The 25,461-nt window shown below is 42.2% G+C and overlaps 2 protein-coding genes across 3 annotated transcripts; one reads left to right on the top strand and one right to left on the bottom strand.

The window, feature by feature from the left end:
* The first annotated feature begins 444 nt into the window (after nucleotides 1–444).
* On the top strand, nucleotides 445–15,494 carry LOC119738331 (equilibrative nucleoside transporter 4-like). Of its 2 annotated transcripts, none has more exons than XM_038213180.1 (9): nucleotides 445–1,113; nucleotides 3,199–4,015; nucleotides 5,135–5,273; nucleotides 10,443–10,517; nucleotides 11,541–11,773; nucleotides 12,528–12,639; nucleotides 13,300–13,487; nucleotides 14,106–14,346; nucleotides 14,930–15,494. In XM_038213180.1, the coding sequence occupies exons 2-9, from the start codon at nucleotides 3,587–3,589 to the stop codon at nucleotides 15,070–15,072; spliced, it is 1,560 nt and encodes a 519-aa protein (XP_038069108.1). In that variant the 5' UTR covers nucleotides 445–1,113; nucleotides 3,199–3,586; the 3' UTR covers nucleotides 15,073–15,494. The 2 variants fall into 2 exon arrangements, with proteins under 2 accessions (XP_038069108.1, XP_038069107.1); XM_038213179.1 differs by having other exon boundaries at nucleotides 12,528–12,720.
* Nucleotides 15,495–17,529: 2,035 nt separating this feature from the next.
* Nucleotides 17,530–18,979, bottom strand: LOC119738329 (CD209 antigen-like). The gene has a single exon (XM_038213178.1). It carries the CDS (start codon nucleotides 18,874–18,876, stop codon nucleotides 18,142–18,144), a length of 735 nt encoding a protein of 244 aa, XP_038069106.1. The 5' UTR covers nucleotides 18,877–18,979; the 3' UTR covers nucleotides 17,530–18,141.
* Between the last annotated feature and the right edge of the window lie 6,482 nt (nucleotides 18,980–25,461).

Genomic DNA, 25,461 nt, shown 5'->3' with positions numbered 1-25,461 from the left:
ATCCAGGTATATTTTATATCGTAAATGGTCACTAACCATCACTCACACACCTGGACATCATTAGGAATTTGAACGATTGTATAGGCCTGGAGAAACTAATGAAGCAACTGCCTGATGATTCATATTTATTTTTCTCTCTCTGCTGCTGAATTCAATCGTACATCGTAACCGTAGTGGAAATTGCCCTGACGCCTCGATCGATTCGAACTTCCTTCACCGCGAATCCCTGAAGGATTATTGTTACCAACGACCTTTTCCCTTCCACTGTCAATCCTATGCGATGCTAGAGTTGCCAACGACGTATGCACTTGGAGTAAGCTGTAATCTTATCTTACATGCAACAGTCGTTGAAGATGCGCGGAGACAAGCTTTCCTTTCATCGTTTCATGATCCTCTTTATATCCGCACGAGCCAGCAGCTGGTAGAATGACGTCACCAATATCGCAGTCAACTCATTACAAGACAGCGGAGGACATTTGGCGCGAGTGCGGATCCAGAGAGAGACACTCGGCGCGGCTGGTCAATCTGGTAATTGTTAAGCATCAGGCTAATGATGAGAAATCCAGGATATTACCAAATCACAGACGATCCGTTGAATGCATCAAGAGAGGCTACTATCGAGACGAGTCGTGCTTTTTACCGTGATTGGCACTTTGCTCGTCCGTGTGTCGCCCGCTGGTTGCCTGGACGCGTCCCGCTGCCTCTTCATAATGTCCACTGTGATTAATTCCTACTACGCATTGATTGACTGAAATAAAGCAATATGATCGGCATACACGGGCATTGAGAAGATGTTAGTGTGCCAACAAGCCCTTGCCCTTGTTCAAAGGTGTATAGTATTGAGTGTAGCATCTACCTGATTAGGACGTATGCAGTTTCTCTACGGTGAATTGAAATCTAACGATCGAGGCTGTTGCCCACCGCCCGTTGATAATAAGGCTTTAGATGATAAGATGATACCGCATCGCCAGCCGGCCTTCGCTTATGTCTTTGGGGCGCTTCTTTTCTCACTACGTGTGAAACTGAAAGTCTATGGACTGTAATATGTTTGGTACACAGTTATGCAATGTAGTATGCAGACGTGGTGACGATCTTAAAGATTATTCACGAAAGGTAAGTTTTTTAATGCAATTTGATGTCTCATTTCGCTGCAAGGTACTGTTCTGATTGTATTATATTTTGAATGCGAATTATTATTTTTTTAATCACGACTGTCTTGCTGTCGTTCTAAAAAAAAATGTAGATTATATTAATTGATATACCGAAAGCCCCAGCTAAAAAAAATCCGTAAGTCAAAAGGCCTAACGGTATAGTTTCTTTTGCATTTCTCCCAATACACAGACAATTTCTTATAGATGTGTTCAGTGAATGCTGTCATAAATTCATCAGTTCAATCACATTTCTGCGTGCAGATTCGCAACCTCTTCGCGCAAGCTAAATGCAATACACGAATATGCATTAGTCATTGAAGTCTTTTTTGAATGACAATGGGACATTCGTGATTTTTTTTCTCAGCAGACAAGACAATATAACATTAGGGGAAATACATCGCTGTCCTTCAATGGGCACCTGAATGTGATCATCCCGTCTGATTGTGTTTGCGTATCTTGTCAAGTCGTTGTCAGAGCACACGTACCTTTGAGCCAGCGTCTTTTATTGGGTAATTATGCACCTGATTTACATAATTGCCAGACTGTTCTTACCGTCTCGATCGGGGATAAGTCCCGTCCGACACTAAAATTATATGGAGAGAATTTTATTCTTGATTCACGGAAAAGGTCTAGAGATTTTTACGTTGGTGTGCATGCGTAATATAGGTTTTCCCGGCCAATTTCCTAAAATGATCATTCGCTTCTGAAAATCGGTCATTCATTTTCGTCTGAACTTGAGAATCGCTCTGAACACGCGTTTCATTTTCGCTATCAGAGCATTCGATTTCATTTCAGTTCAATCAGTTAAGTGATTGAGCAGCACCTTTTGTTTATGTCCATTCAGATCCGTTTACAAGACTTCTTTTCGCTTTTAGAGGGCGATTTCAAACATTTACCATATCATTTCGCTTTTAGTATGATGCGATCGGCACCAGATGCAATTAGTGGTTTCTTTTTCATAAACCGCCAATCACATTAGCTGTACCTGAAATCAATTTAGAAAAGGTGTAAGCTTACGTAAATGAATGCACATGGTAACCTAATTGGCCATCTGTTTCTCAAAACCGAATGCATGGACAATGAAAACGATTGGACTTTCGTTGAATTGAAGTGGGATTAAAGACGTGCATTCAAATTCAGACGAAAATGAATGACTAATTTTCAGAAGTGAATGAACATTTCAGGAAATTGGCCGGGAAAACCTATCATATTGGCACGTTATATCAATCACAAGTTATCACAAGTCAGTACAAGTCAATCACCAGTCAGTAGTTATTTGATCAGGTATCTATTGATTGCGGTACCCGATGCCATTTCATTTCCAATCGGCAATGACCCTAGTATCTATATCAAGTGGCTAAGATGCCGGCACTCGTTTAGGTCATCAGTTGAATCCCCCAAAGTAAATCAGCTGGTGATTTTTCCACCGAGCTCTTTAACAGCACAAGCTTCATTCTGTTGTTAAGCCGGCGAAGGGAAAACGGGAAAAAATGAAGAGAAAAAAATCTTAAAATCAGTCTCAAGTACAGTCACAAGCTATTCAAGACAGTAAAGTGTGACGAAGGTATCATATCACTTTTCATTCCATTTCATTTGTCATGACTCAATTATTAGAGAGCAAGCTTCCTTAACTTGTTTTGCTGTTTCGTTCTGGTTTTATTTCACCTCATAGCTGTGTCTGTCTGTTTCTTGGGTTGTTTGTCTTTCTGTTTGCATCTCAGTCTACCTGTGTCTTACAGTCTGTCTGCCACTCTAAAAACCCTTTTACTGTGAGTAGAAAGCAGTCAAACCTCCACCCATGCTGACCCTTGCTGTAGTCAGCTGGGTACGAGATTGACTATTGGCTAGTCCAATCTATAACCAGGTGTCTTGGGTCCGCCAGTCAGACTGTGCCCAATTGAATACTGTGCAAACATCAGGTCATGATCGTTCTTGTCTTGCCTCGTGTTTATAATATAGACCATAATATCGTGTCTGTATTTGCGTAACCTGATTCTGCTGAGCATTATCTTCCATTAATGGCGAACATCTTTTCGTGTCATTACAGACTTCAAGACGCACTCCATGATCCTGCAGTGTTGGTCAACTTGATTGACTGTACAGCCAACATACATGTATGTCGCTGGATACTGGTTGACTGTGATTAATCTAAACAAGTTATAATCTTTGGTGCGTTGAATCTTCAAAGATCCATATAAATTGTACAGGAACCGAGCGGCACATTCTTTGTACTACTTTTTCACGGCACATCAAGACTCAGGCCTCATGTAAACAACTTGTACGTGTCTGGGCTAAATCTCCTTCATTCCTGTCGAAGTCTCCAAAACTTACGTTAGTGGATTTGGAAGGTCCTTGGTAAGTTATATCAAGTGCTCCGTTTGGACATTAATTAAAGCAGATCGATAACAAAACTTGGAATTAATAGTGAACTCAAGATGTCACAATTTGACGATGTCTTGATCTGCAACCACGACACGGCCGAGCTGATCGCACCGGGCGAGGCCGATTCACACCCGGGCACTGGCCCGCGCGATGTCCGGGTCAACGCGCTGCCTGATACCCGCCCCATCGATGTCTCCTCGGAGGAAAGCAGCGGCGGGAGCTGCGACCCCATGGCCGCTCCTTCCTCCATCCGCCTGGTCCAGCCCCAAGACCGGTGCCACGCTATCTACGTCTCCCTGCTTCTGGCAGGCATCGGGTTCCTGCTGCCTTACAACAGCTTCATCACCGCCGTGGATTATTTCCTGGACAAGTACCCCGGCAGCACCATCGTGTTCGACATGAGCCTGACCTACATCCTGGTGGCTTTCGTGACGGTGTTTCTGAACAACGCTTTGGTGGAGAGTTTCTCCTTGCATGTCCGGGTACGTTGGTTTTCATCCTTTTTCAGGAATATCAAAAATGTGAATGTGATTATTGTGGCATTGTAAGAGTTAATATTACAATGGAAGATAAGATACACTCAAAGGTTTACCATCTCTGATTTGTATCTTCCCATTCATATCTTAAGTATGCAATTAACTGCAGCTCCTTTGACCCGTACGGTAGCCAACTATTCCCACTTTTAACAAATACGGTTATGGAATTTACAGATTCGTCATCAGTCAATCAAATTTGCCATTTAAAATCCAATTGCCTACCACCTAATGCTTACAATGGCAGTCACAGACTGCACTTGTTTTTTAATCATCACGTACACGACAGATTTACATAATCTGTCTGCTGCCACCAAGAGTTTGGATGCCTCCTATGTTCAGCTAGACTGGTTCCCGGTCCCTCCATTGTCCTTCGGACTTCACATGTATAGGGACTGGTAACGGGTAATAGATTAAGAATACATTAGGAGGATTTCCCACTAATGTATGCAAATTATATGCAGGACTAGCCTAGGTCTGATTCCCGCCCCTGAATACAAAATCACAACGATAATAATAGCGCGGAACCAGCCTATTGCAAAATGGCAACAAGGCTACCACTAATGTGCAGTGTGTGTGGTAATGAGCTTCGACTGTCACTAAATTCGAAAGTGTCTCTGGCACTACCAATAAAGAGAGGGGCACTACTTTTCGGTATTTGAAACCTATGCAGTTGAAATGCTTGAAAGTTGCCTTCGTGGAAACACTGGTGATTTTCCCTATACTGGTTATGGTAAGAGTCAGTTTTTTGATAGCCATGAGTTCAACTGTCATCCATGCGCAAAGCCGTACACATCATTGTCAAAAATAAAACATCATGCAGCGCACGCGCAGAGGTGATCCAATCAATGGCTTTAAATGGGAACAAGCTACCGGTCCCCATATTATGGGAGCGGGAACCTGTCTAATGTTCAGCGAGCTAATTCTAAAGGCACAAGTCAACATTTGTAAAGCATATATCTGGCAAACGATGAACCAAAATCGATCAGGTTACATTTACCTTTTACATCGACGTAATAACATTATATCATATTAAAGGGACCAGTTTTATTTTTATTTTTTTGACAGGTGACATTTGGGTACATCGTAGCATTCCTTGCGCTCACTCTGGTCGCGATTTTCGAAGTTGGACTGGAGGTGTTTGCACCGGGCACTAGTTACTTCGTCATCCTTGCTGCCGTTGCCATGGTTTCCCTGGGATGTACCGGTATGCAATGCCACATGTAATGAGCCATTTAAGAATCAAATCTGATAGTGTCCAGTGTCGTTCTGATTTTGTTTTTATGCACACTCGCGCATTCAATTTGAAACTCCGTGGACTTAACACAGATTTGCTACATTAGTTGATCGATTTAGGGTAAGCCGTGCGGCAAGGACCTTCAGCTCTGCAATGGTCTGTGTCTTTGAGCCATTGCCACCCATTCTTGTCCATTGGGAACAATGTATGCGTATTTGACGTCTCCTCCGTATACGGTACGATTACCTGCCTGCAGCACGTGATTAGGAATGTGTTTCGGCTGGAGAGCTTAAACATCACTATGAACCCGAAATGTTTAAAACGCTTCTGTTCCGGACAAAAATGTCTGAAGCATAACAATGGTCGCCTTTTTGTTCACATTTCAGGTATTTTGTCCGGAACAAAAGCGTTTCAGACCTTCTATTTCAGTGATAACGTACCAAATCTGGTAACATTATGAATTATGAGACATTGTACCAAGTATTGTTATTCAAAATTGACAAAAGTGTTAATTGGTCTCTCGCAAGTCACTATATCATAACAAAGTAGCAGGTTTTTTTAGCTATAGTCTTTTTCGCAGTAGTTCGCCTGTGACAAGCATTGATGTCAAAATGGCTGCTTACGCATTACTCTATTGACATACATCAGTTCTGATGTAGAGCCGACACAGTGAGATTACAAGGCACTATTTTATCTGCCGACTGCCATCACAAATACTGGCGATATATTAATTAAGCGATACTTAACAGTCCTTTCACATTGAATTTACATATCAATGCATTTTCCCCGACGAGTCTCTGCAGCACCACCTGCATGAGAGCTAATTAAAATTCCCCACTCGATTTCCTCCCTCTGTTATGATCACCGCCACGGAAAGGTTAAGCTGTCGTTTCCAATATATCGTACAATGCGAGTTGGACATTTTTTTTCTTTGCCATTTCTTTTTCACGGGGAGGGAAAGGATGGACTTAACAAATTGATACTGCCGCGGGCCTGCACATGTTGCGATATTAAATTCGCCAAAACCCAAACAGATTCTCGGGAATAGGACGCGGGAGGAACAGGCAATGTTACCCCGGGGTGTTCTGGCGCTCAGGCCCGGTATCGATTTGTTTGCGAGGAGTCTATTTCCTGTGTCGCCTGGTGAAATGCTAGCGTCGGGGTTTCGAAAGGAGCAGCTTTCTAAAACTTACCTGGCGTAGATATGCTGAGCTCGTGTCTAATTCGCCAAGTGGTGAGGAATATACGAGAAACGAAAGTGATATCCTGTTATACCTCCTACATTTAAAAATGTATTGGCTAATAAATCAGCGTATTGAGGACTATGCCGGTACCTCTCCACATTTAAAGACAATAGGCCTTTGCAAACATCGAAAAACAAAACTACCAAATTATCATGAAATACCTTACTGGACTGTTAGTGGATGACAGTCTAACGCATCCTGTAAAATCATGGCACCTGGTGTGCTGATATTTTCAAGAAATGTAGTTAGTCCACATCTTGTTTTTAATCAGTTACACATCTGCGAACGGTGCAAGCCAGCTAGACTGGTTCCCTGACCTTACAATTTCCCGACGTCTATAAACTGTTCCGTTTCATCTGCAGTGGGGTCAGGGAGCCAGACTACAAGAATACGATTGGTTTTTTTTAAAGGTTTTCCAGCATCCACGAACACAAAACTTTAAACAGGTCAGTGTACCAATATTTGATATAACATACGAACCCCCAAATCCATCCATTTCTGAAAATAAAGGAAATAGCATGATTGTTATACCGACTGGAACGTCGAGTTAAAGAACCACTTCTAGAACCATACTTCTCTAAAAAAAATTAAAAAAAAAAAAAAAAAAAACCCTCTTGTATGTGGTATTTCAACATTGTGTACGGTATAACAATTAAGGCAAGGCAAGCCCAGTCAAGCTAATCCTTGAACTCACACATTTCTATTTAACTGATTCAAAATGGATATTATCTGGAAATCATTTTGATGCATCTGGTGTACAGGCCTTTTCAATACCAGCCAACAACCATGCCAAGTAACACTAACAGTGAGTCAGTTAATAGTGAGACACAAAGAGGACTCTAGGCTGGTCCCTAGAAAACAGTACTGACATCCATATGTACAAGTACTGAATCCAGTATCCTGCACTGGGCCTAAAGGCCTAGCTTAAGTTACCCCGAGGACATCATGCAAACATACCGGTCTGCTTTGGCCTGTGCTTTCATCCAAAAGCAGGTTTTGGATACTTGACTTTTAGAAGACACTGGTTGTTTTGGCTTGCCCTAGGTAATCAAACCTAAAGGTCACTGGTCTTTACATGACATTTGAGGACCGAACCGCCTTAATGAAAATACACACTGCGTGCCGCGCCGCAGCGCTAAGTCAATATATTTTGGTGATATCATGTCCCTGTTTTATTTTCTTCGTTTGCCCGAGGACAAGAATCGGCTTTTGATAACATTTTGCCCTCCACGAACCCACCTTACCTCAAGATCCGCCCATGGTACTCTCTACTGATGCAATCTGTTTAATCTCGGCGCTTCCCGGTTGTTTAGGACAAAAACCTCTTCCTTTGAAGTGCAAAAAGGTCTTCTCTATCGAGCTGTCTCCCTGGGGCACGTTTTTTGCAGCGAAGAATCTCTCCGTGTGGGATTAATAACGCTTGATTGGCCGATGAAATGGCATCCAAATACGGGGCAAACGAATCGGCACGGCCACGCACGAACCACAAATAATTGGGTCCTCCGTCGTGAATCCAGCTGAAACGAATCCCCGGCAAGAAATCAAATTACCCAGAGATTGCCATCGAAGTTGGAAACCTTTAAGGAGACGAGAGACCGATTTGGGGTAGTTTATATACCTTTTGGGACGTGCTCTGATCGAGGGATACACCAAACTTGGCTCCAACAAAACGAACAGAAAAACATCGAAATTCTGGAACAGATTTTCTGCAATGAATGTTTATTTCCATTCGCAATGATAAAAAATACTTGCCCAAATCGTACGACGGGAGTGAAGCCACAAAGAACGTATTTTCGTTTACGTTGACAGCCCAAAATATGCTGCGTGACCCCTCTTTAAGAGGCTAAATGAGAGATTCTTATTGGCACTACGAACCCCCAAGGTTTTATTTCCATCGAAAATGGAAAGGGATATATAAAGAGGTTACTATTGAGGGGGCTCCCAATTTAGATCTATATACAAAACCCGAAAATGAGGATGAGTTAAAGCCCTACGACCACGTACTCCTATTTTTCACCAGGCGCGGTGATACTAGACATGCACGCTTCGAATGTGACTGGAAGATTTGAGTGCTTTTTTTTAACTCGATCTTCAAAATGACATTTCCCTTTTAACCCACTTTCATCAGAAAACCACATTTAGCGTCTTCTCTTCTCAGTGTGAATGTATTCATGAGCAAAATGCCCATTTAAGAACATGGATGGTTGATTCGGGCTGATTGAGAAACATGCATTGTCCCGTATGGTTCGCAAACACACGGGCCCTGCGTTTCATTCGTTCTTCATTCAACGTTACCCTACGCCCCGGATCAAACATTAATTTCGCGGGCACTCAGCCTGCATCCCGCGTTAAGCAGAGTGTTTGCATATTAGAGCCCGATTACATAGCAGTCACGTATTGAATATATACCCGATTCAATGTTGTTTTCGACGAACACGTATTGGCTTTTAGGTTATCATAATAAAGCTTGCGTTAATGGCAAAACTCGATCAGTGATTGAGAGTTTAGACCTATTAATTGTGTTTCCTTCATTAATCAACTTTATATGATAAACCTGAAAATTCTGGAACTAAAATGTAGACGCGGCTGAAAGTCCCTCTAAATAGACCTGACAATGTTTAACTACGTTATGGTTTACAATTAAAGCGATAATGAAGCAAAAGATGGAACATGTTGACATAACGCTTGACGTTTGATTATAAAAATCTTCATCCAAATTGTCGTGGATGATGAGTTAAACGAACTGAGTGAGGCAGTGCGAGGTACATTGAGGAATACCTCACGGTAGCAACCCTTATAACACTAAACGAAAAACAGTGGGCAGCGAATCGTGTATAGAGCGGCTGAAAAAAGGAAAGTCAGGGAACATCGTCCTGAGCACATTTCATGTCAGACCTTGTTGAATAATGTCCTGTCATGAAAATGTCACATTCAACAAGCTGTTGAATTTGTGTCTCCATCATCCTGTATTTATCAAGCAGTAACAGCGGCCAAATACCTCATAAAAGCGCGCGTGGTTTTCAGTTGAAACAGTGGGCAATACAAATGAGACGCAATATTTCAAGTGCCCATCAACGTGGCGTTTATTTTGTTTTTATACTCTGCAGTGGCGGGGCCTACACGTACGTTGACGTAGGGTTAGATCAACAAGTCCAGCCAGGACCGTTGCAGACTTTGACACCGTCTTTCTGCCCGGGACGTCAAGTTCGTAATTGCTTGACTTCTCAAAGGGTATCTTTGACGGAATGAAAATAAAGTGCTCGATTTTCCAGAGAAAAAAAGTAGCGTATTAAGTTGAGTCACGCGCAGAAAAATCAACGCTGCCGTGATGTACTTTCGAAATATAGACACGTCGTGTGACGGACGATGCATTAATTTTTCATTTCAAAGAAAAATGGAGCCTGAGTGATTGCTTTGTGATCTTCACGTACATACATTTTTTCCGCTTCGTAAAATCACACAGTGACGTTATGGAGCCATTATGTACACATAACGTTTCAAGTGAGCGACGCAATACGTTGTTTAGGTTAAGGTTTCTTACAAGACGTTCAGTTCAAAGCGTGCTGACTGTGTATCGGCAAGTTCAGCGACTGGAGACTTTCAACATTGGGTTGAGCCCAAAACCCACCATTGAATTTACATCACCCGAAGCGAATTCCATCTCATGAATAAACTGGCTACTTTCACAATCCTCAAGAGGCAACCTCGAAATAATTGATTGCATAAAGTATAGCTGCTAGGATATCATCTATAAATGTAATTAATAATATTAACTGGTCTGGAAGCGATTTCCGACTGATTTCTGACGATCTATTCCTTTCAGCATTTTGTATCTGCCACAACGTTTTTTACTAACTGGTTAATCTTTCACACAATTTCATTTTTTTGTTTTCAGTTCAACAGTCCAGTTTCTATGGTTACGCGGGGATGTTACCAAGGAGATTCACGCAGGCGGTCATGACAGGGGAAAGTACGTCCGCCGTGTCTTTGTTGAGCTTCTCGGTGTCATTTCCACGGACCGAGTTTGATTTATGGTGGACAGTGTTATATTATGTTTTCTTTGCTGTCGTCTTAAGATTTCTTAATCATCTCTAATGGGAATTTGGCTACGAAAAGTTAAATTTTAAAGTTTAACAGAGAGAAATTGACGAGAACGGGCTTCGAACCTGCCACCTCAGGATTGCCGTGCTGGTGCGGGTTTATGGCTTCTGTCATATACGTCCCTTGTACAAAGACAATAGGGCGATTGAAAATGGAGAAGGTACGGGATACATATGCAGCTCGGTTGCATGAAAACTAGCTGGTTATCACCAGTTTGTGTGGTTATTACACCTAACCCACATCATACATCGTATAACATTTTGTTGTGAAATCCACATTGCCCATAATGTGCCTGATGAAATTACCAATGCAAAATGATGATTTGTCTTTTTTTCGGAGCCTTATATCTATTTTGTCCGTAATATTGACAAATAGGACCCGCCAACATTGGGGGCTGGGTAGCTCAGTTGGTGGAGCACCCGAACGGCAATCCGGAGGTCGCAGGTTCATACCCCGGTCCAGTAAATTTCTTTGCTCCTACTCAGTTGCCCATTGCGGTTTATTTGAAAACGTAAAATTTGAAACGCATTGTCACTGGAGAGGCAGATTTTGTAGGGATGGTTTAAGAGACCCCCCCCCCATTTTATAGGGATGGTTTAGGAGACTAACCCCTCCCCCCCCCCTCCGTCTATTACTGAGAAATATTTGCTTAAGTAACGTAATACTTCATTGCAAATCTTGTTTCATTGTATAATGTCGTTGTATCTCAGTTAACCTTCTCCCTTATCACTGAACTTCAACACCTTTAAAAAAATATATATCTGGAGCCTGTCTTGCGGACTTTACACTGAATGACTTATTTAAACTTGACATTGGCTTGTAAGGAAGTGACTACCGTAACTCTGTCTTAATGGTTTGAATGAACTCTGTCTTAATGGTTTCTCGTTAACAGGTGCAGCAGGTCTCCTGACCTCCATCAACCGCATCGTCACCAAACTCCTGGTCCACGACGAGAAGATCAACACGCTGACCTTCTTCGTGCTGTCGGCCGCCATGGTGCTGGTCTGCCTACTGACCCATCACCTGGCCAGACGGACGGACTTCGTCCGGTATCACGTGACGGCCTGCTCGCCCCGGGAGGAGGGCGTGGAGGGCCAGGGTAGATGGCTGAATCAGTATGATCAGGTATGCAACACCCAGATAGTATCCCGTTCTCTGTCCCTAAAGTCTTTCCTGCCCGCATCGGCCTCTCCCTGTTCCGCTACGCCCCGCCCCACTGCCTTTTCGTGTCCCCATCCTAACCTGTCCAGCCCTGTCCCGCCCAGCCCCACTCAGCCCCGCTAAGCCCCCCCCCCCCCGCACTCCTAAGTCCCGCCCTATCCCACCATTTCCCATCATGCCCCGGGACATTATTTTTTGATTAAAATTTTGCCATACTGGGGACGAAATGCAAATGAGAGACTGAGAGCATTGCATTCAGCAATACAAACAAGCCACACTCTAAAATTTTCTTGGTCAGATTATTCCGGAATCTAAATCTAATTTGCTCAGTCCTTTCCAGTACTAAGTCAAAAGTGACCCCTTTGGAGTCAAAATGACATTTTTCTTCTGGGTTATTTTGACCCAAAATGTTTTTTTTTTTACACGGAAAAGTACTGAGCAATTTTGGATTCAGATTCCTGAACAATGTGCTGGTCCAGGAGATTTTAGAGTGCAAAATAATTGCTGCCAACCAAATTCCGCGGAATTTTCCGGTTACCAGGTATTTTTGTGCTTAAAGCTTGTATACTCGCCCAAAAGGGGGTAGTTAAATTGACATTTAAACACATCTGAACTAATAACCATACTGCCATACTACAAGTTGCATGCAATGACATGGCGCTCACAAGCTGAATTGGTTTCATGCACTACGTATAAAACATTGTTATTTTTCCCACAGCTTTCTAACGAGCAGGAGACATCGGCTGAAAACACCAACGAAAACCACTCTCCCGCTCACCAAGAGCAGACGACACAGAGGAACGGTAGGGCGCCACCACGCGGCATCTTTGGTGAGGAGAACAGCTTTGCGATTGAGTTTCCCGAGGTGAAAGCGTACGACAGGTTTCTATGTAAAACGCGCGCTTTGAAAAGTAAGAAAGAAATCACGAAATGGAATGTTTCATTGTCTTCAGGAAAACAAGAAGGGGAATGCACTCTTAAATTTTATAACGTTTGTTAGTGTTCAATTTTCGTTTTCGTTTCATTTATTTTTAAAAGAATTCTTATGAATTATTTTGGAGACATAAGGTTTCAATTTGACGGGGAATTAATGTTGCATGTATGCACATTCAATATTTTCAGACTCACATTCCCATATTCTGAAGATTTAATCATTCCTAACCGAATTCGGGGGAATTTTCCCCCGGAGTATGATATTGTACTTGCAGAAACAGGCGGGTTTAGGTTCATAGGACTTCAGCTGTGTCATGCCCATACCATTTATTTTTGTCTTACCTGCCTATACTAACCAACGGCTATCCCAAACCAACATTCCCCTGTCCACTTAGGTCTCAGCACTCGACCCGTGCTTTCGCTCCGCCACTGAGCGACACAACATCCCTACCCGGCGCACCTGGCTTCGCCCAGCATCCCGCTTCATTTCGTACATCTCCTCTCCGCTATAATTCCAATCCTTCTCTATCTGCCTATTTTTCGTATCCCTATCACAGGAGGATTGGCGATGAGACGAGACATAGCCCGCACGTTATGGCCGTACATGCTGTCCATCGGCCTGGCTTACTTCGTCACTCTGTGCCTATTCCCTGGGATCGAGTCCGAGGTTGTCAGTTGCAGTCTACGCGGCTGGATGCCCGTCATTCTGATGGCTATATTCAACGCAACTGACTTTTGTGGCAAGGTAAACGTGCCATGTTTTTTTGCAAATTACGGTGCTATATCAAAGTTGTTTGGGAACAAACGCGAATACAAGGATATTAAAGTCAGTTTACATAATGAATATTGCAGTTATCCAAAAATAACACATGTACAATCTTGAAATTGCATCAATGAATGTTATGCAGTGTATACTGCTTAAATTTACCGAATCTCAGCTGATCTTTGCAAAATTAGCACTTGAATTTTTAACCGTTTCTGCATATCAGCTGGATGAAAATGCGTGGTTTCTGTTTGAAGTATTTTATTCAAATATTTAAATACCATTTTTTTATACGATGACTAAAGAAGCTTTGATGGAATAAAATAAAAATCGGACCCTTTTGGTACCCCTAAATAGTGCCCTCAAGAGTGTCTTCTTGTATTACATTACATCTTTTCACAAGGCTAATGGATTTTATCATGAGTAAAATTGATTCACAAACTAGTTTAAAGGTGAAGATTTTATAAACAAAAGACTGATGAAAATGTGCTTCTTTTTGTTATGTTATGTTCTTGTTACTAAAAACTCTGATGATTATTTATACTAGGATCGAGTGTTTTCTCAACAACTTATCAATGTCCACTTTTTTACGGGGGACAGATAATCGGTGCCATCCCGTACGAGTGGTCACCCCGTAAACTCGTCGGTGCCGAGGCGCTTCGCCTGGTCATCATCCCGCTCATGGTACTCTGTGTGGCGCCGCGTACCCAGCCGGTCCTGACCCACGAGGCCTGGGCTATGCTGTTCTCTGGGTTACTTGGGATCACTAACGGGTACTTCGGCAGCGTCCCTATGATCATGGCTCCGGCCAAAGTCAACGAGAGCAAGAAAGAGTTAGCAGGTAATGTTTGAAATAATGGGCAAAACTACACCTTTAAAATTTAAAAGTAGACTGAGGAATAGTAACATTTGTGTTAAACACCACTGTTACTTTTACACTACGTTTAAACCTTTAGGGCCGTCATAAATTATTTGTACACTGTATTACACGGTTATTTTGTTACATTGCCCAGCCCTAACTTTGATATACCCCAAACTATGGCAGTCCTTTCACTGTTAGGATTCAGGTTGATAGAGGGCTTGAATTATTGGTAATATTCAAATTTCGTCGATATAGTTTGAGCTTTGAGGGATATTTTCCATGCAAAAAATACAGTTCTGCTCCCCCCCCCCCAAAAAAAAGTCCGTCAATGCAAAAACGGATTTGAGCGAGATGAACCTGAGAGGCTATAAATCTATAATTTCGTAGCTCCGCCTCTAATAAAACCACACCTGAATTAGGCCTGATGACGTTGGTACATCGGGCGTAAAATTCCGCAGAAGTCTGAAATAAATAGTAGAATCAACTTATAGTAGTCCAGGCTTGAAAACTCAGAAGACTTGACACAACTAAATTTACTCTCATCTTGGTATTGACTTTGCAGGTAATATTATGACGCTGTCCTACAATGTTGGTTTGACCACGGGCTCGGCCACCGCGTATCTTCTCAACTACCTGCTGGGAGCCACGCCGTCCGTCAGCTGTGTATCACCGGTACTGGCCAACACCTCTCACATACCCGGCTGAGTCTCGAAATGGGCCGCAAATATTAACAAGGGGCCAAATAAATAGCCAGTACATTGAAGCTATATAACCCCTTACGTCTGCCCTTGCTTAATACCAGTACATTGAGGACATGCCTTTCCTCCTTTGTGATGCGCATGAGAAAACTTACTGTACTCTCATTGGCATTGAATTTAAAATAAAGAAAAACTGCCCTCAGTAATGGTGCATCAAACAAGGGGTCTATCGAATCATAAGAGCTGTAATCAAGTCGATCACAAGACAAATCATGAATAAGGCGATTATGAGTAGCTCGGGATGAGCAAAGACAACGTAAAGTAGCAGAGTCTGTCATGCGCCAATGTGGCCCATCAGGCCGACGTTTATCTCTGGTTTTAGAGGCATGAAACGACTAAGAATACATGTATAATTCCCCCTGGACGGGATACTAGTCCATCACAGGTTACTCACCAGCGAATGCCGGTACCCATTCATACTCCAGGGTGGAGAAAGGCAAGTGACGGTGAAGTGGCTTGCCCAAGGACACAACATAATTTTGACCAGCAGCTGGATTCGAACCCCTGACCCTCTGATCATTAGTCACGAACCCTAACCGCTACACCACACTCCCCCACAAGGACAAAGAAAAGAATTTTTTTTACAAGAAGGGGGGTTTGCACCGTAACACCTTGTGAATATCAGTCTCTTTCTGTGAATATTGGTTCTGTAAGAAGCAAGTGAGAGGGTGTTTTCTCGACTTTCCAGAAGTTAAAGGGCCTAGGGTTTACTCTGTCAACCCACTTTTGCCAAGGTTCATTGAACAGCCTGTGAATTAACTTAAGACTGGACTTAGGATGTTAACTGTGATTGATTATGATTGACTTTATCACAACCGTACCGGAATAGAATGGAATATTGACAAAAAACGTAAATATTAAGGCTATAGGTACCAAGCACCAGTGAAATCAATTCTTCTAAGATGCCGGCATTTCTTTGAAACATAACTTTGAAACTTATCGCCACATTGTGATAGCAAATTCAACTTTGTCTTCATCAGAAATTTGTGCAGCACACTTCTTGTTCCGATTTCGTTCCTCGTTTATTTCAATATTATACTTGTACACAAACATAACTAATTTTGCTCTTCCGGACTACACAATAATGCCCCGTACACTGCAAGTTATAGCATGCAAACAAAAAGAGTAGTTTTTTTTTAAGCCAAATTATGTGCATTTGGTTTAACTTATGATCACATTTTATTCTACGATATATCTTTTTTTCGCTTGCGGCTTTATACCAGAAAAAGTTTTGCAAAAAAAAACGTTTTAATTTGTCCCCGACTTGTTAATCTGGATGGATTGCAATTAGTTTTTAAAAATCCCCTGAAGCATTTTATGTACTATCGGCCTACAAATAGAGAATCATCCAATTTATGTAGTGCTTCTCTTTTCTAATCGCCCTTGTTTGTTTTGGTGCATATGCTGTGTAAACTAACAATTGTAATAATAATAATGATTGGAATTAAAGGTACATACATTTATTTCAATATTTTCTACTGTTCGTTAACTCCCTCACTGTGATGTTCTAATTATTAACTAATTACTTCTTTGACTGTTAGTTTTTACATCAAGACTCCAAAGATACACATTACCACGCGCAAGACATCGAAAATTATTCTCCAGCGAGTTTCATGATTTGGGCTTTAAGAATGTTTTTGATAGAAATCTGCGTGCGAGAATGTTCGAAATACAATCTAAACCCAAGGAGAAAAGATGGCCTTTGCTAATATCTGTTCTGCTGACGTTCAACTGTAAGCAATTTTATGTTCAGCTCCCATAGAGGGTGAGTAAATAAAACGAAACCCAAATGTCGGGACCATTGATTTAGTCAAGTTCTACATGTAGCACTTTTAAATCTAGGATATGAAAGCCAAATTCATATTTTTTTCTTTTAGTACAAGAATCATTCAAATCACTCCTGTACTTTTCAAGTTACGGAATTTTAAACACAACCGCCGCTTTAAGGTCCTGTCCACGGATCACAAAAAAGTTCAGTGTCCTTTCAGCAAAACGAAAACAAATCACATAAGAATTTGTGTGAATTGATTTCGGTTTTCTCAAAGAACGCACACCTTTTATGTGATCCTTGGACAGAACTTTAAAACGGTGGTTGTGTTTAAATCTCCGTAACTTAAAGAGTACATACGTGATGTGAATGATTTTTGTACTAAAAACAAGCTTATGAATTGGGCTTTCATAACCTAGATATTGAAAGTGCTACATGTAGAACTTCACTAAAAAAAATGGTCCCGATATTTGGGTTTCGGGGTTTTTTTTACTCACCCTGTATAGTACCTCGAGGATTACAGTACGTTGAAAAAGTGACCAAAAAGTCAATTCGTCTGCAAACTTGATAATTCAGATATACATATAACCGTTAAATGAATTGATATTTTTACCACATTTTAGTTGATTCCCCTTACAAGTCGAAGAAGTACCGGTAACAGTTTGGAACAAATTTCTATTCTCTCTATGCATTGAAACTCCTGATGATTTGAATGACGAGTTCCCGCGTTTAATGGTAATATTTCTACTTTGACACCACACAAATTGTGCTGATGATTTTACTTGACGTGTATTCTACTTAAGCTGTTTACTCTTCTCTATATAAGCTAAATTTTAGCACAAACACAAAGCAAGCAACAATTAACAAAGCCCGAAGATGATCGTTTGTCTATTGGTAGATCTACTGGTGCCATACAATGTCACTATCCGTACTCGGACAAGCTCTGTAGTCATGTTAGCTCCCGAAGATGACCAGAACAGTTATAATGATGCTCAATGCCTTTGATATTGAAGCACGTGAGAAGTCACATGACGGTGTGGTGTACAATCATGTATAAAGTGCAATGTGAAACTGATATGACTGTACTTGCAGTCATTATTTATAAAACGTCAAATTGTGCAGTGCCCGAACCGAACAAACTAACAGCTTTTAATAGTATATCAACCAAAATTGTGACGAGGTGTTTGAAAACTAGCATTGACATCTACTTCCAACTCAAAGTTTCCACAGCAAAGTTTCCATCATTTATTACAAGTCAAAATAGTAACAGTTATCGGTTGCCTTGAAGTCGTTGCCGTCGGCCGCTTGACGAGTGACGTCATTGAGTTGACACATCTTTTCCCTCTTGATGCTCTGCCAGAGATTAAAGGAGCGGCATCGGGGATCGGCCAGGCACGCCCAGCCACAAGCAAGCACGCCATCTACCTTCAGATTCTTGATGTCGTGATGGAGGAGGCATTGCTGGGGGATACGCCCATCAGGACCGGTGATGGTGTGGTAGGCTGGTACCGCAGATACCGTCATCTCACAGGCTGCATGTTTGCGGTTGTTGCTGCCGCCGCAAGGAACATCGTCGGCCCAAGAGACCCCGGCACCGTATACCGTCATCCGGGCGCAGTTGCAATGGCTGTCGTTGTGCGGATTTCCCCAATACCAACTGCTGAAAGTCACAGGTTGACCTCCGCACAGCCAGATACCCTCTTGGGCCGCATCTGTACAGCCGATCCACATACCGTCAGTCTGTGGCCCCACTGACTTCCAGACGAAGTCATTTTCTTCCCGCGAGTTGGGCACAACCAGGCCACTTCCCGGTCGGTTACAAGCCTCCGATGCCTCAAACCAATCCATCTTGTCCGGCAGTAAGATGTAACAAGATTGCTGCCATTTCAGCCAGCCGGGCAGGCATTGGGCGCAGTGGATGGCGCGAGAACTTATCAGGATCACTGATAAAAGGCAAAATGCCTGTCGTGGCATAATTTCCATGTCGGTCGTCCTAATAAGTAGCGATACTATTCTGGTATCGAAATTACAGACAACCGATGTGTCTCATTGCGGTCTGCAACATGGCAGTATACACTGTTACAAGTCAAAGGAACACGACAGTACTGACGTATGACGAGCGTCTGAACAGCCTCATAACAACCCTCTACTGTCGACAGATCTCTTCCTCTCTGTGATGCCTCTACAGCGAGGGTAGTGCGTGAGGATATTGATTGTGCAATTAGCCATATTTGTTGACAAGAGATCGTTCCAACCAGACAACTGCCTTGATGAGTGTGGCCGATGATATTTACGCAGAGTGAATTTTGGAAGAAGAGAGAAAACCACTTTCAAAATTTGTCTGGTAGTGTTATTGATACATCTTGCCAGTGACAGGCGTGGCCTTGGTCTTGCCAGGAGCAGAATGCTATTGGTTATCCTCGGTTGAAATAGTCGACATGTGCAACCCACCCCTGGTATGGATAATTAAAAATGTTCCTGGCAGGATCCACGCTTGCTGGCATGGCACCATGACATTTTTATATTGCCCCATGTAATGTAAATTGTTAAATGCAATCCTTGAAAATGAACATTTGCGTCTAATCTAACCTTATTTTCAATTTTCGTTTTCCACTTTTCAAGGGTACTTTGGTGGCTTTTTTGTTATTATGCTAATGCAGATTTCCATATACCTGAGCAAATGTAATGTGTCATTTCAGGCAGAAACCTCAATGTTATATTATTTCAGCGCCACGAGTTGCCAGAAGTTTGGATATTTTGCTGTTGTATTTCTTCGGTAGGTCGTTGTTGTGTCAGTAAACATGGCAGTATTAAGCCAATGAGCAAACTGTTCTCACAAATTAATGTTATCAATATTAAAGCACATCTCTTGGTTCACAAAACCCCTAAACAGAACAGTGTCTTCCTAAAATGACATCTTAGCAACAGCGCCCTTAGTTGTCTAGAAAAACATGGACAATTTTGAATGTTTAATTAGAAGTGCTCTTTTCAATAACATTAACCAAAAAGGATATTGTTTTCATACATTGAAGAGGAGTAGAAAGTTTCACAGAATATGCTCCTAAAAAAGAATCATTGCATGGACCATTAAAATTACTGTACATCTTATTCTGTACAAAGATTTACAGCCGTGCTACAGTCTGCTAGACAGTTATAATTATAGAGAAGGTAGCACTTTCAAAACTGACTAAAATTTCATTCATTGCATCTGATGAAGCAGCTGTGGCTACGAAATTTGAACTTCAATTTATTGCCAAGGCGTTTTGCCTCATGTAAAGCCTGTGTACTTGCACGAGGGAAGACTTTGTCGCCCCATGTTCAATTTTTGAACGTGAAGGTTACCTGATGTCTATTATCATTAACCAAAAAGGTTAACCATCAAATTCACATCGGAGTTCTCGGCTCACCAAACCCACTTTCTGGATGTCACCGTCCGCAAGCAAGGCAACTCACTAACCACTGACCTGTATTCCAAACCCACAGACACCCACCAGTACCTCCACTCCTCCAGCTGTCACCCCAGGCACTGCAAAACTGGCATAGCGTTTAGCCAGGCACTCAGACTCAGAAGAATTTGTTCTAATGATTCCGATTTCTCCCGCCATACACAGATACTGAAGAACAACTTGGTGGCCAGGGGTCACAGCTCTCGCCAAGTTCATCGTGCCATTGCCAGAGCTAAATCTATCCCCAGAAATCAAGCTCTCACGGGAAAGGCCCCTGATGCCATGGCCAAACCCATGATTCCCTTGGTTACCACGTTTCACCCCAATCTCCCTCCCCTCCGCAAAATCACTAATGACAATCATCATATCCTCCATACTTCAGATCGCCTTGCCCGCGCCATCCCCAACGGCCCCACATTGGCTTACAGGCGTCCTCGAAATCTACGGGACTTGATTGTTCGAGCTGAAGTCCCATCCTTAGATGCATCCCCTCCCACCCAGCATGGTACTTTCAAGTGCAGTTCCAGATGTGTTGTCTGCCAGATTCATATCCAGGAGTCTGACTCCTTTTCTGGCCACTCTTCTGTCACTACCCACAGAACCATTGGTAACATCACTTGTAACACCTCTAATGTCATATATCTCATTTCTTGCAGGGTCTGTGGAGTGCAGTATGTAGGTGAGACTAAGAATACGCTCAAGAAGCGTTTCTATGCCCATCGGTCAACGGTCAACACCAAGAAACTAGACACCCCTGTTGGTCATCACTTCAACCTGCCTAACCACTCCATTTCTGATATGATTTTGCAGGGCATTGAATCTCTTGGCCATCGCAAAGAGTCAGTTCGCCTCAGCAGAGAGAAGGTGTGGATGAATCGTCTTCGAACTATTCAACCACATGGTCTCAACATCCAACTTGGAAATGATTAATCCTTTTCTTCCTCCATTGTCCTCTGTTACAGATAATCCATCTGGTCTTCCTTGTTTGTGTTAACACATCTCCGGCCATCTTTCATCCCTTTCCACCTCTATACTGTCCCCCCCCCCCCGCATCATCTCTTCACTCTCACACTCTTTTGTCCGTTCCCACTCCCTGTGACCTTTGATCCTTCCCCTTTCTGGTCCCTCCCCTGTTTACACCAGACCCCTTGTGGTTTGCCATCTCCCTTTGTTTCTTTGTTCTCTCATCCACCCTCCCCTGCATCTTTCCACACCTTTCCCTCCTAATCCTCCTTTTGTGTTTCTTCTTTCAGCCCTGCATGTTTGTGTGCACCCCCATGTTAATGTATGTATCTCTGTCATTTCTGTTTTAGCCTCTGAAGAAGAACTTGCTAAGTTCGCAACGTCAGGCCACATTAATTTTAAGATTTATATATTTCAGGTCCATCCAGTCAGTAAGCAGTTTGCAGCAGTTTTACTTTTTTTCATGTTTCAACTTCTCTGTTGCAGTATCCCTTCGTGGTGATCCTCCTTGCTGTCATGTAAGTTTCATTGTGTTTTGTTTTGTTCCTTCTTTGGATCGTTTTATATCATGTACTAATCAAACTGTTCTCTCCACACTACAGGTACCTACAATTTTGTTTTGCTCTGTCCCTTCAAAAGGCATGAGCAACTCCATTTGACTTGTACTTTTTGTCTTCGTGTTCCTCCACTGATTTATTGTATTAACCATTTATTCTCTCCCTTTCTACAGATATGAGTGACACCATTTGCACTTTCCAACAGCTCAGAAAGGCAAAGGAAAAGGCCTTACGCTTTTCCTACCATCAGGATAACTACAGTTTTTACTCCCTCTCTCGATTTATCCCCAAAGGTTTGCAACTGTCTCACACTCCCTGCTTAGGAAACCTCCCACCACACCTTCAAAGGAGATGGAATCAAGTTCTACATGGTGCCTCTATTAAACTCATCAATATTCTCTCTCAGCAGTGTCAATTTACACGTGAGGACCTCCATCAGAATATTTCCCACCTTGACTCACAACTCAAATCCAGTTGTTCTGACTCCACGTACAGGAATTTCCATGATGAGATTGAAAGGGGTTTGTCTAACCTTGACTCTGTCCTACTCAACAGGAGAAACAAGAAGATTGGTGGCTTGCTTGCCAAGCAACAGCAACGCAGACACAGACGTTTCAGACGTCCTAGGTCCCCATCTACCACGCCACCGCCAGAACCCCCTGTCAACACTGTAGTTAATCTTTCTTCCTCATCAATATCTGACGCAGAGCACAAACTTCTCTCCAAGGGTCTCAATTTTTGTCCCGCTCCCCGTTCTGTGAACCAGGTTCAGCTCAGCCAAGATCTCACGGAATACTACCGTAGAATCCGCCTGCGTGAGTTTTTCCTGGACAGTGAACCGTGTGAGCCAGAGCCTTTTCGAGTCAAGAGTTCATGGGTACCCCCCAAGAATCGTGTGCCAGCCATAGAGACATACGTTCAAGTTATCAATTCCCAAGTCACTAACCCGGACAACTTCCCCCACAGGACTCATGATAATCTCCCCAGAGAGGAGCGCCTGGCTCTCAACTCCTTGCGCTCTCGCACCGACATCATCATCAAGCCAGCAGATAAAGGTTCAGCTGTGGTCATCATGGATCGTCAGCAGTACATTGATGAGGCCCACCGCCAGTTGGATAATCGCACTAACTATACCCGCCTTGACTCTGACCCCACAGGCACTTTCTGTCAAGATATACAACAGGTACTTGACGATATGCGATCACGTGACCAGTTGTCGAAGAAAGCTCACAAATTTCTTTCTCCCTGTGATTGTAGGACTGCCAGATTTTACCTGCTACCCAAGATTCACAAGGCTGGCAACCCCGGTAGACCCATCATCTCCGGTAATGGCTCACCCACGGAACGCATCTCCCTGTTCATTGACAGTTTTCTCAAACCCCTTGTCCCACAGATTTCGTCATACATTCACGACACCCCAGCCTACGCAAGCTTGAAGTTTGCAGCAGTTTTACTTTTTTTCATGATGTCTATTATAGTAGACACCCGGTTATCTTCAGGTCAGAAAACCAGACTGACGAAACCCGAAATTGTTGGTTTTACGGCACCCCCATTCGTTTAAAATACGGCCTAATATCTTTGAATTAATAAAAAAAATCACTCAATTGTATCCAAACCGTACGAAATGAATCGGAAGTCAACAGAGCAAATGTTGGAATCATACAGACTCTTCAACAAATCTTGCGCAAAATGAAATCAATTCGAGTGTCATTTTTTTCACCAACATAACCTCCAGTTTTAATTTTATTAAACACTCATCACAATGTCATATCGTGCGCGCGATATCAAAATTATACTACATGTACTAAGAATATACCTTTTGGGGGGCAAATACACAATATTCAACAAACGCTGCCAAAGACTTAATGCGAGCGAGTGCCCCTTTCTTACATAAGAAGGATTTTCATTTTTTTTTTGCACGATCTGTTTCCAACCACGGCTTAAATGTGTGACATTGTGCCAGCACATACAAAATAATGCACAATGTTTTTCATACAAATGGGAATTTAAATAAAAGACAAAATTCATAAAACTCATTCCGTAGAATCAGATAACAATCACAAAAACCGTTATTAAACAAAATAATGGGTCTTAAATTATAAACGTCTCGTAAATATAAAAGAGACATTTTTTTATATGACTTACCGGTACATTACTGAATAAATGTATGTGAATATGACACATTATCATGTCAACGATTTTCCAGTTGATTTTTCTGTTGGCATTGGCTGATTGAAAGCGCCGCCACTACAACCTTGGAAAAGAAATGAGTGAACCGTCACCATGACAATCAATTGCCTATGATCATAGCAAGCATGGGCCCGAAATGTCATAAAAGCTAAAATCAAGTCTCTTTGGTTTCATGTTGTATCATTGTTATTTTCCCCCATTGCGGAACACCCTTTTCAAAGCTCTCTAACGAGCAATAGGCGTCAGCTGAAAACAACAAACGACAACCACTCTTCCTCTCACCAAGAGCAGACGACACAAAGAATAGTAGGGCGCCACCACGCGGCATCTTTGGTGAGGAGAACAGTGTTGCAAAAAGCCTGGTTACATTTGTCCCCAACTTCTAAATCTTGATGGTTTGGCATTATTTCTAAAAAAAAAAACCGTTAAGCATTTTATGTACTTTTGGCCCAAAAATAGAGAAACGCCTAATTTAGGCAGTGCTTCTCTTTTCTAAACGCCCTTGTTTGTTTTGGTGCATATGCTGTGGAAACTAAAAACTGTAATTAAAGAGGTTGTGGAATGCTCGAAGACATTTTCGTCATTTTTCGGGTATATGTAGCCTAATGTGTGATGAAATAAAAACGACTATTGTTTCTGTCGTGAAATGAGTACAAAAGGTACTTTTGAGAGCTGTTTTTCAGGTCCAGTTTCGACCCCAACGTGCAACTGTGTAAAAGTCGTCGTTGCAGGCAGCAAACAAAACACAGTAAATCGTGACGTAATAAACAGGACTCCCGATGCACAGTAGCATACACGAGTACCTTTTGTACTCATTTCATGACAGAAACAATAGTCGTTTTTATTTCATCACACCTTAGGCTACATATAACCGAAAAATGACGGAAATGTCTTCGAGCATTCCACAACCTCTTTAAAATAGTTTTTACATCAAGACTGAAAAGGTATCACGCGCAAGACATCGAATATTATTCTCCAGCGAGTTTCATAATTTTGGCGTTAAGAATGTTTTCGATAGAAATCCGCGTGCGAGAATGTTCGGAATAAAATCTAAACCCACGGAGAAAAGATAGACTTTGCTAATTTCTGTTCTGCTGACGTTCGACTGAGTGCAAGTTTATGTTCAGCTCATATATATTTCCATAAAGATTACAGTACGTTGAGAAAGTGACCAAAAAGTCATTCGTCTGCATACTTGACAATTCAGATATACATATAACCATTTATATTGACTGTCCTGAAATAAAGGAATTGATATGTTTAGATAATTTTAGTTGATTCCCTTTACAAGTCGAAGAAGTACCGGTAACAGTTTGGAACAAGTTTCTATTCTCTCTATGCATTGAAACTTCTGATGCTTTGTATGACGAGTTCCTGCGTTTAATGGTAAGATTTCTACTTTGACACCACAA

This window comes from Patiria miniata, unplaced genomic scaffold (assembly GCF_015706575.1).
Source record: "Patiria miniata isolate m_02_andy unplaced genomic scaffold, ASM1570657v1 HiC_scaffold_3, whole genome shotgun sequence".
Classification (NCBI taxonomy): domain Eukaryota; kingdom Metazoa; phylum Echinodermata; class Asteroidea; order Valvatida; family Asterinidae; genus Patiria; species Patiria miniata.
This window is presented reverse-complemented; position numbering and strand designations above follow the sequence as displayed.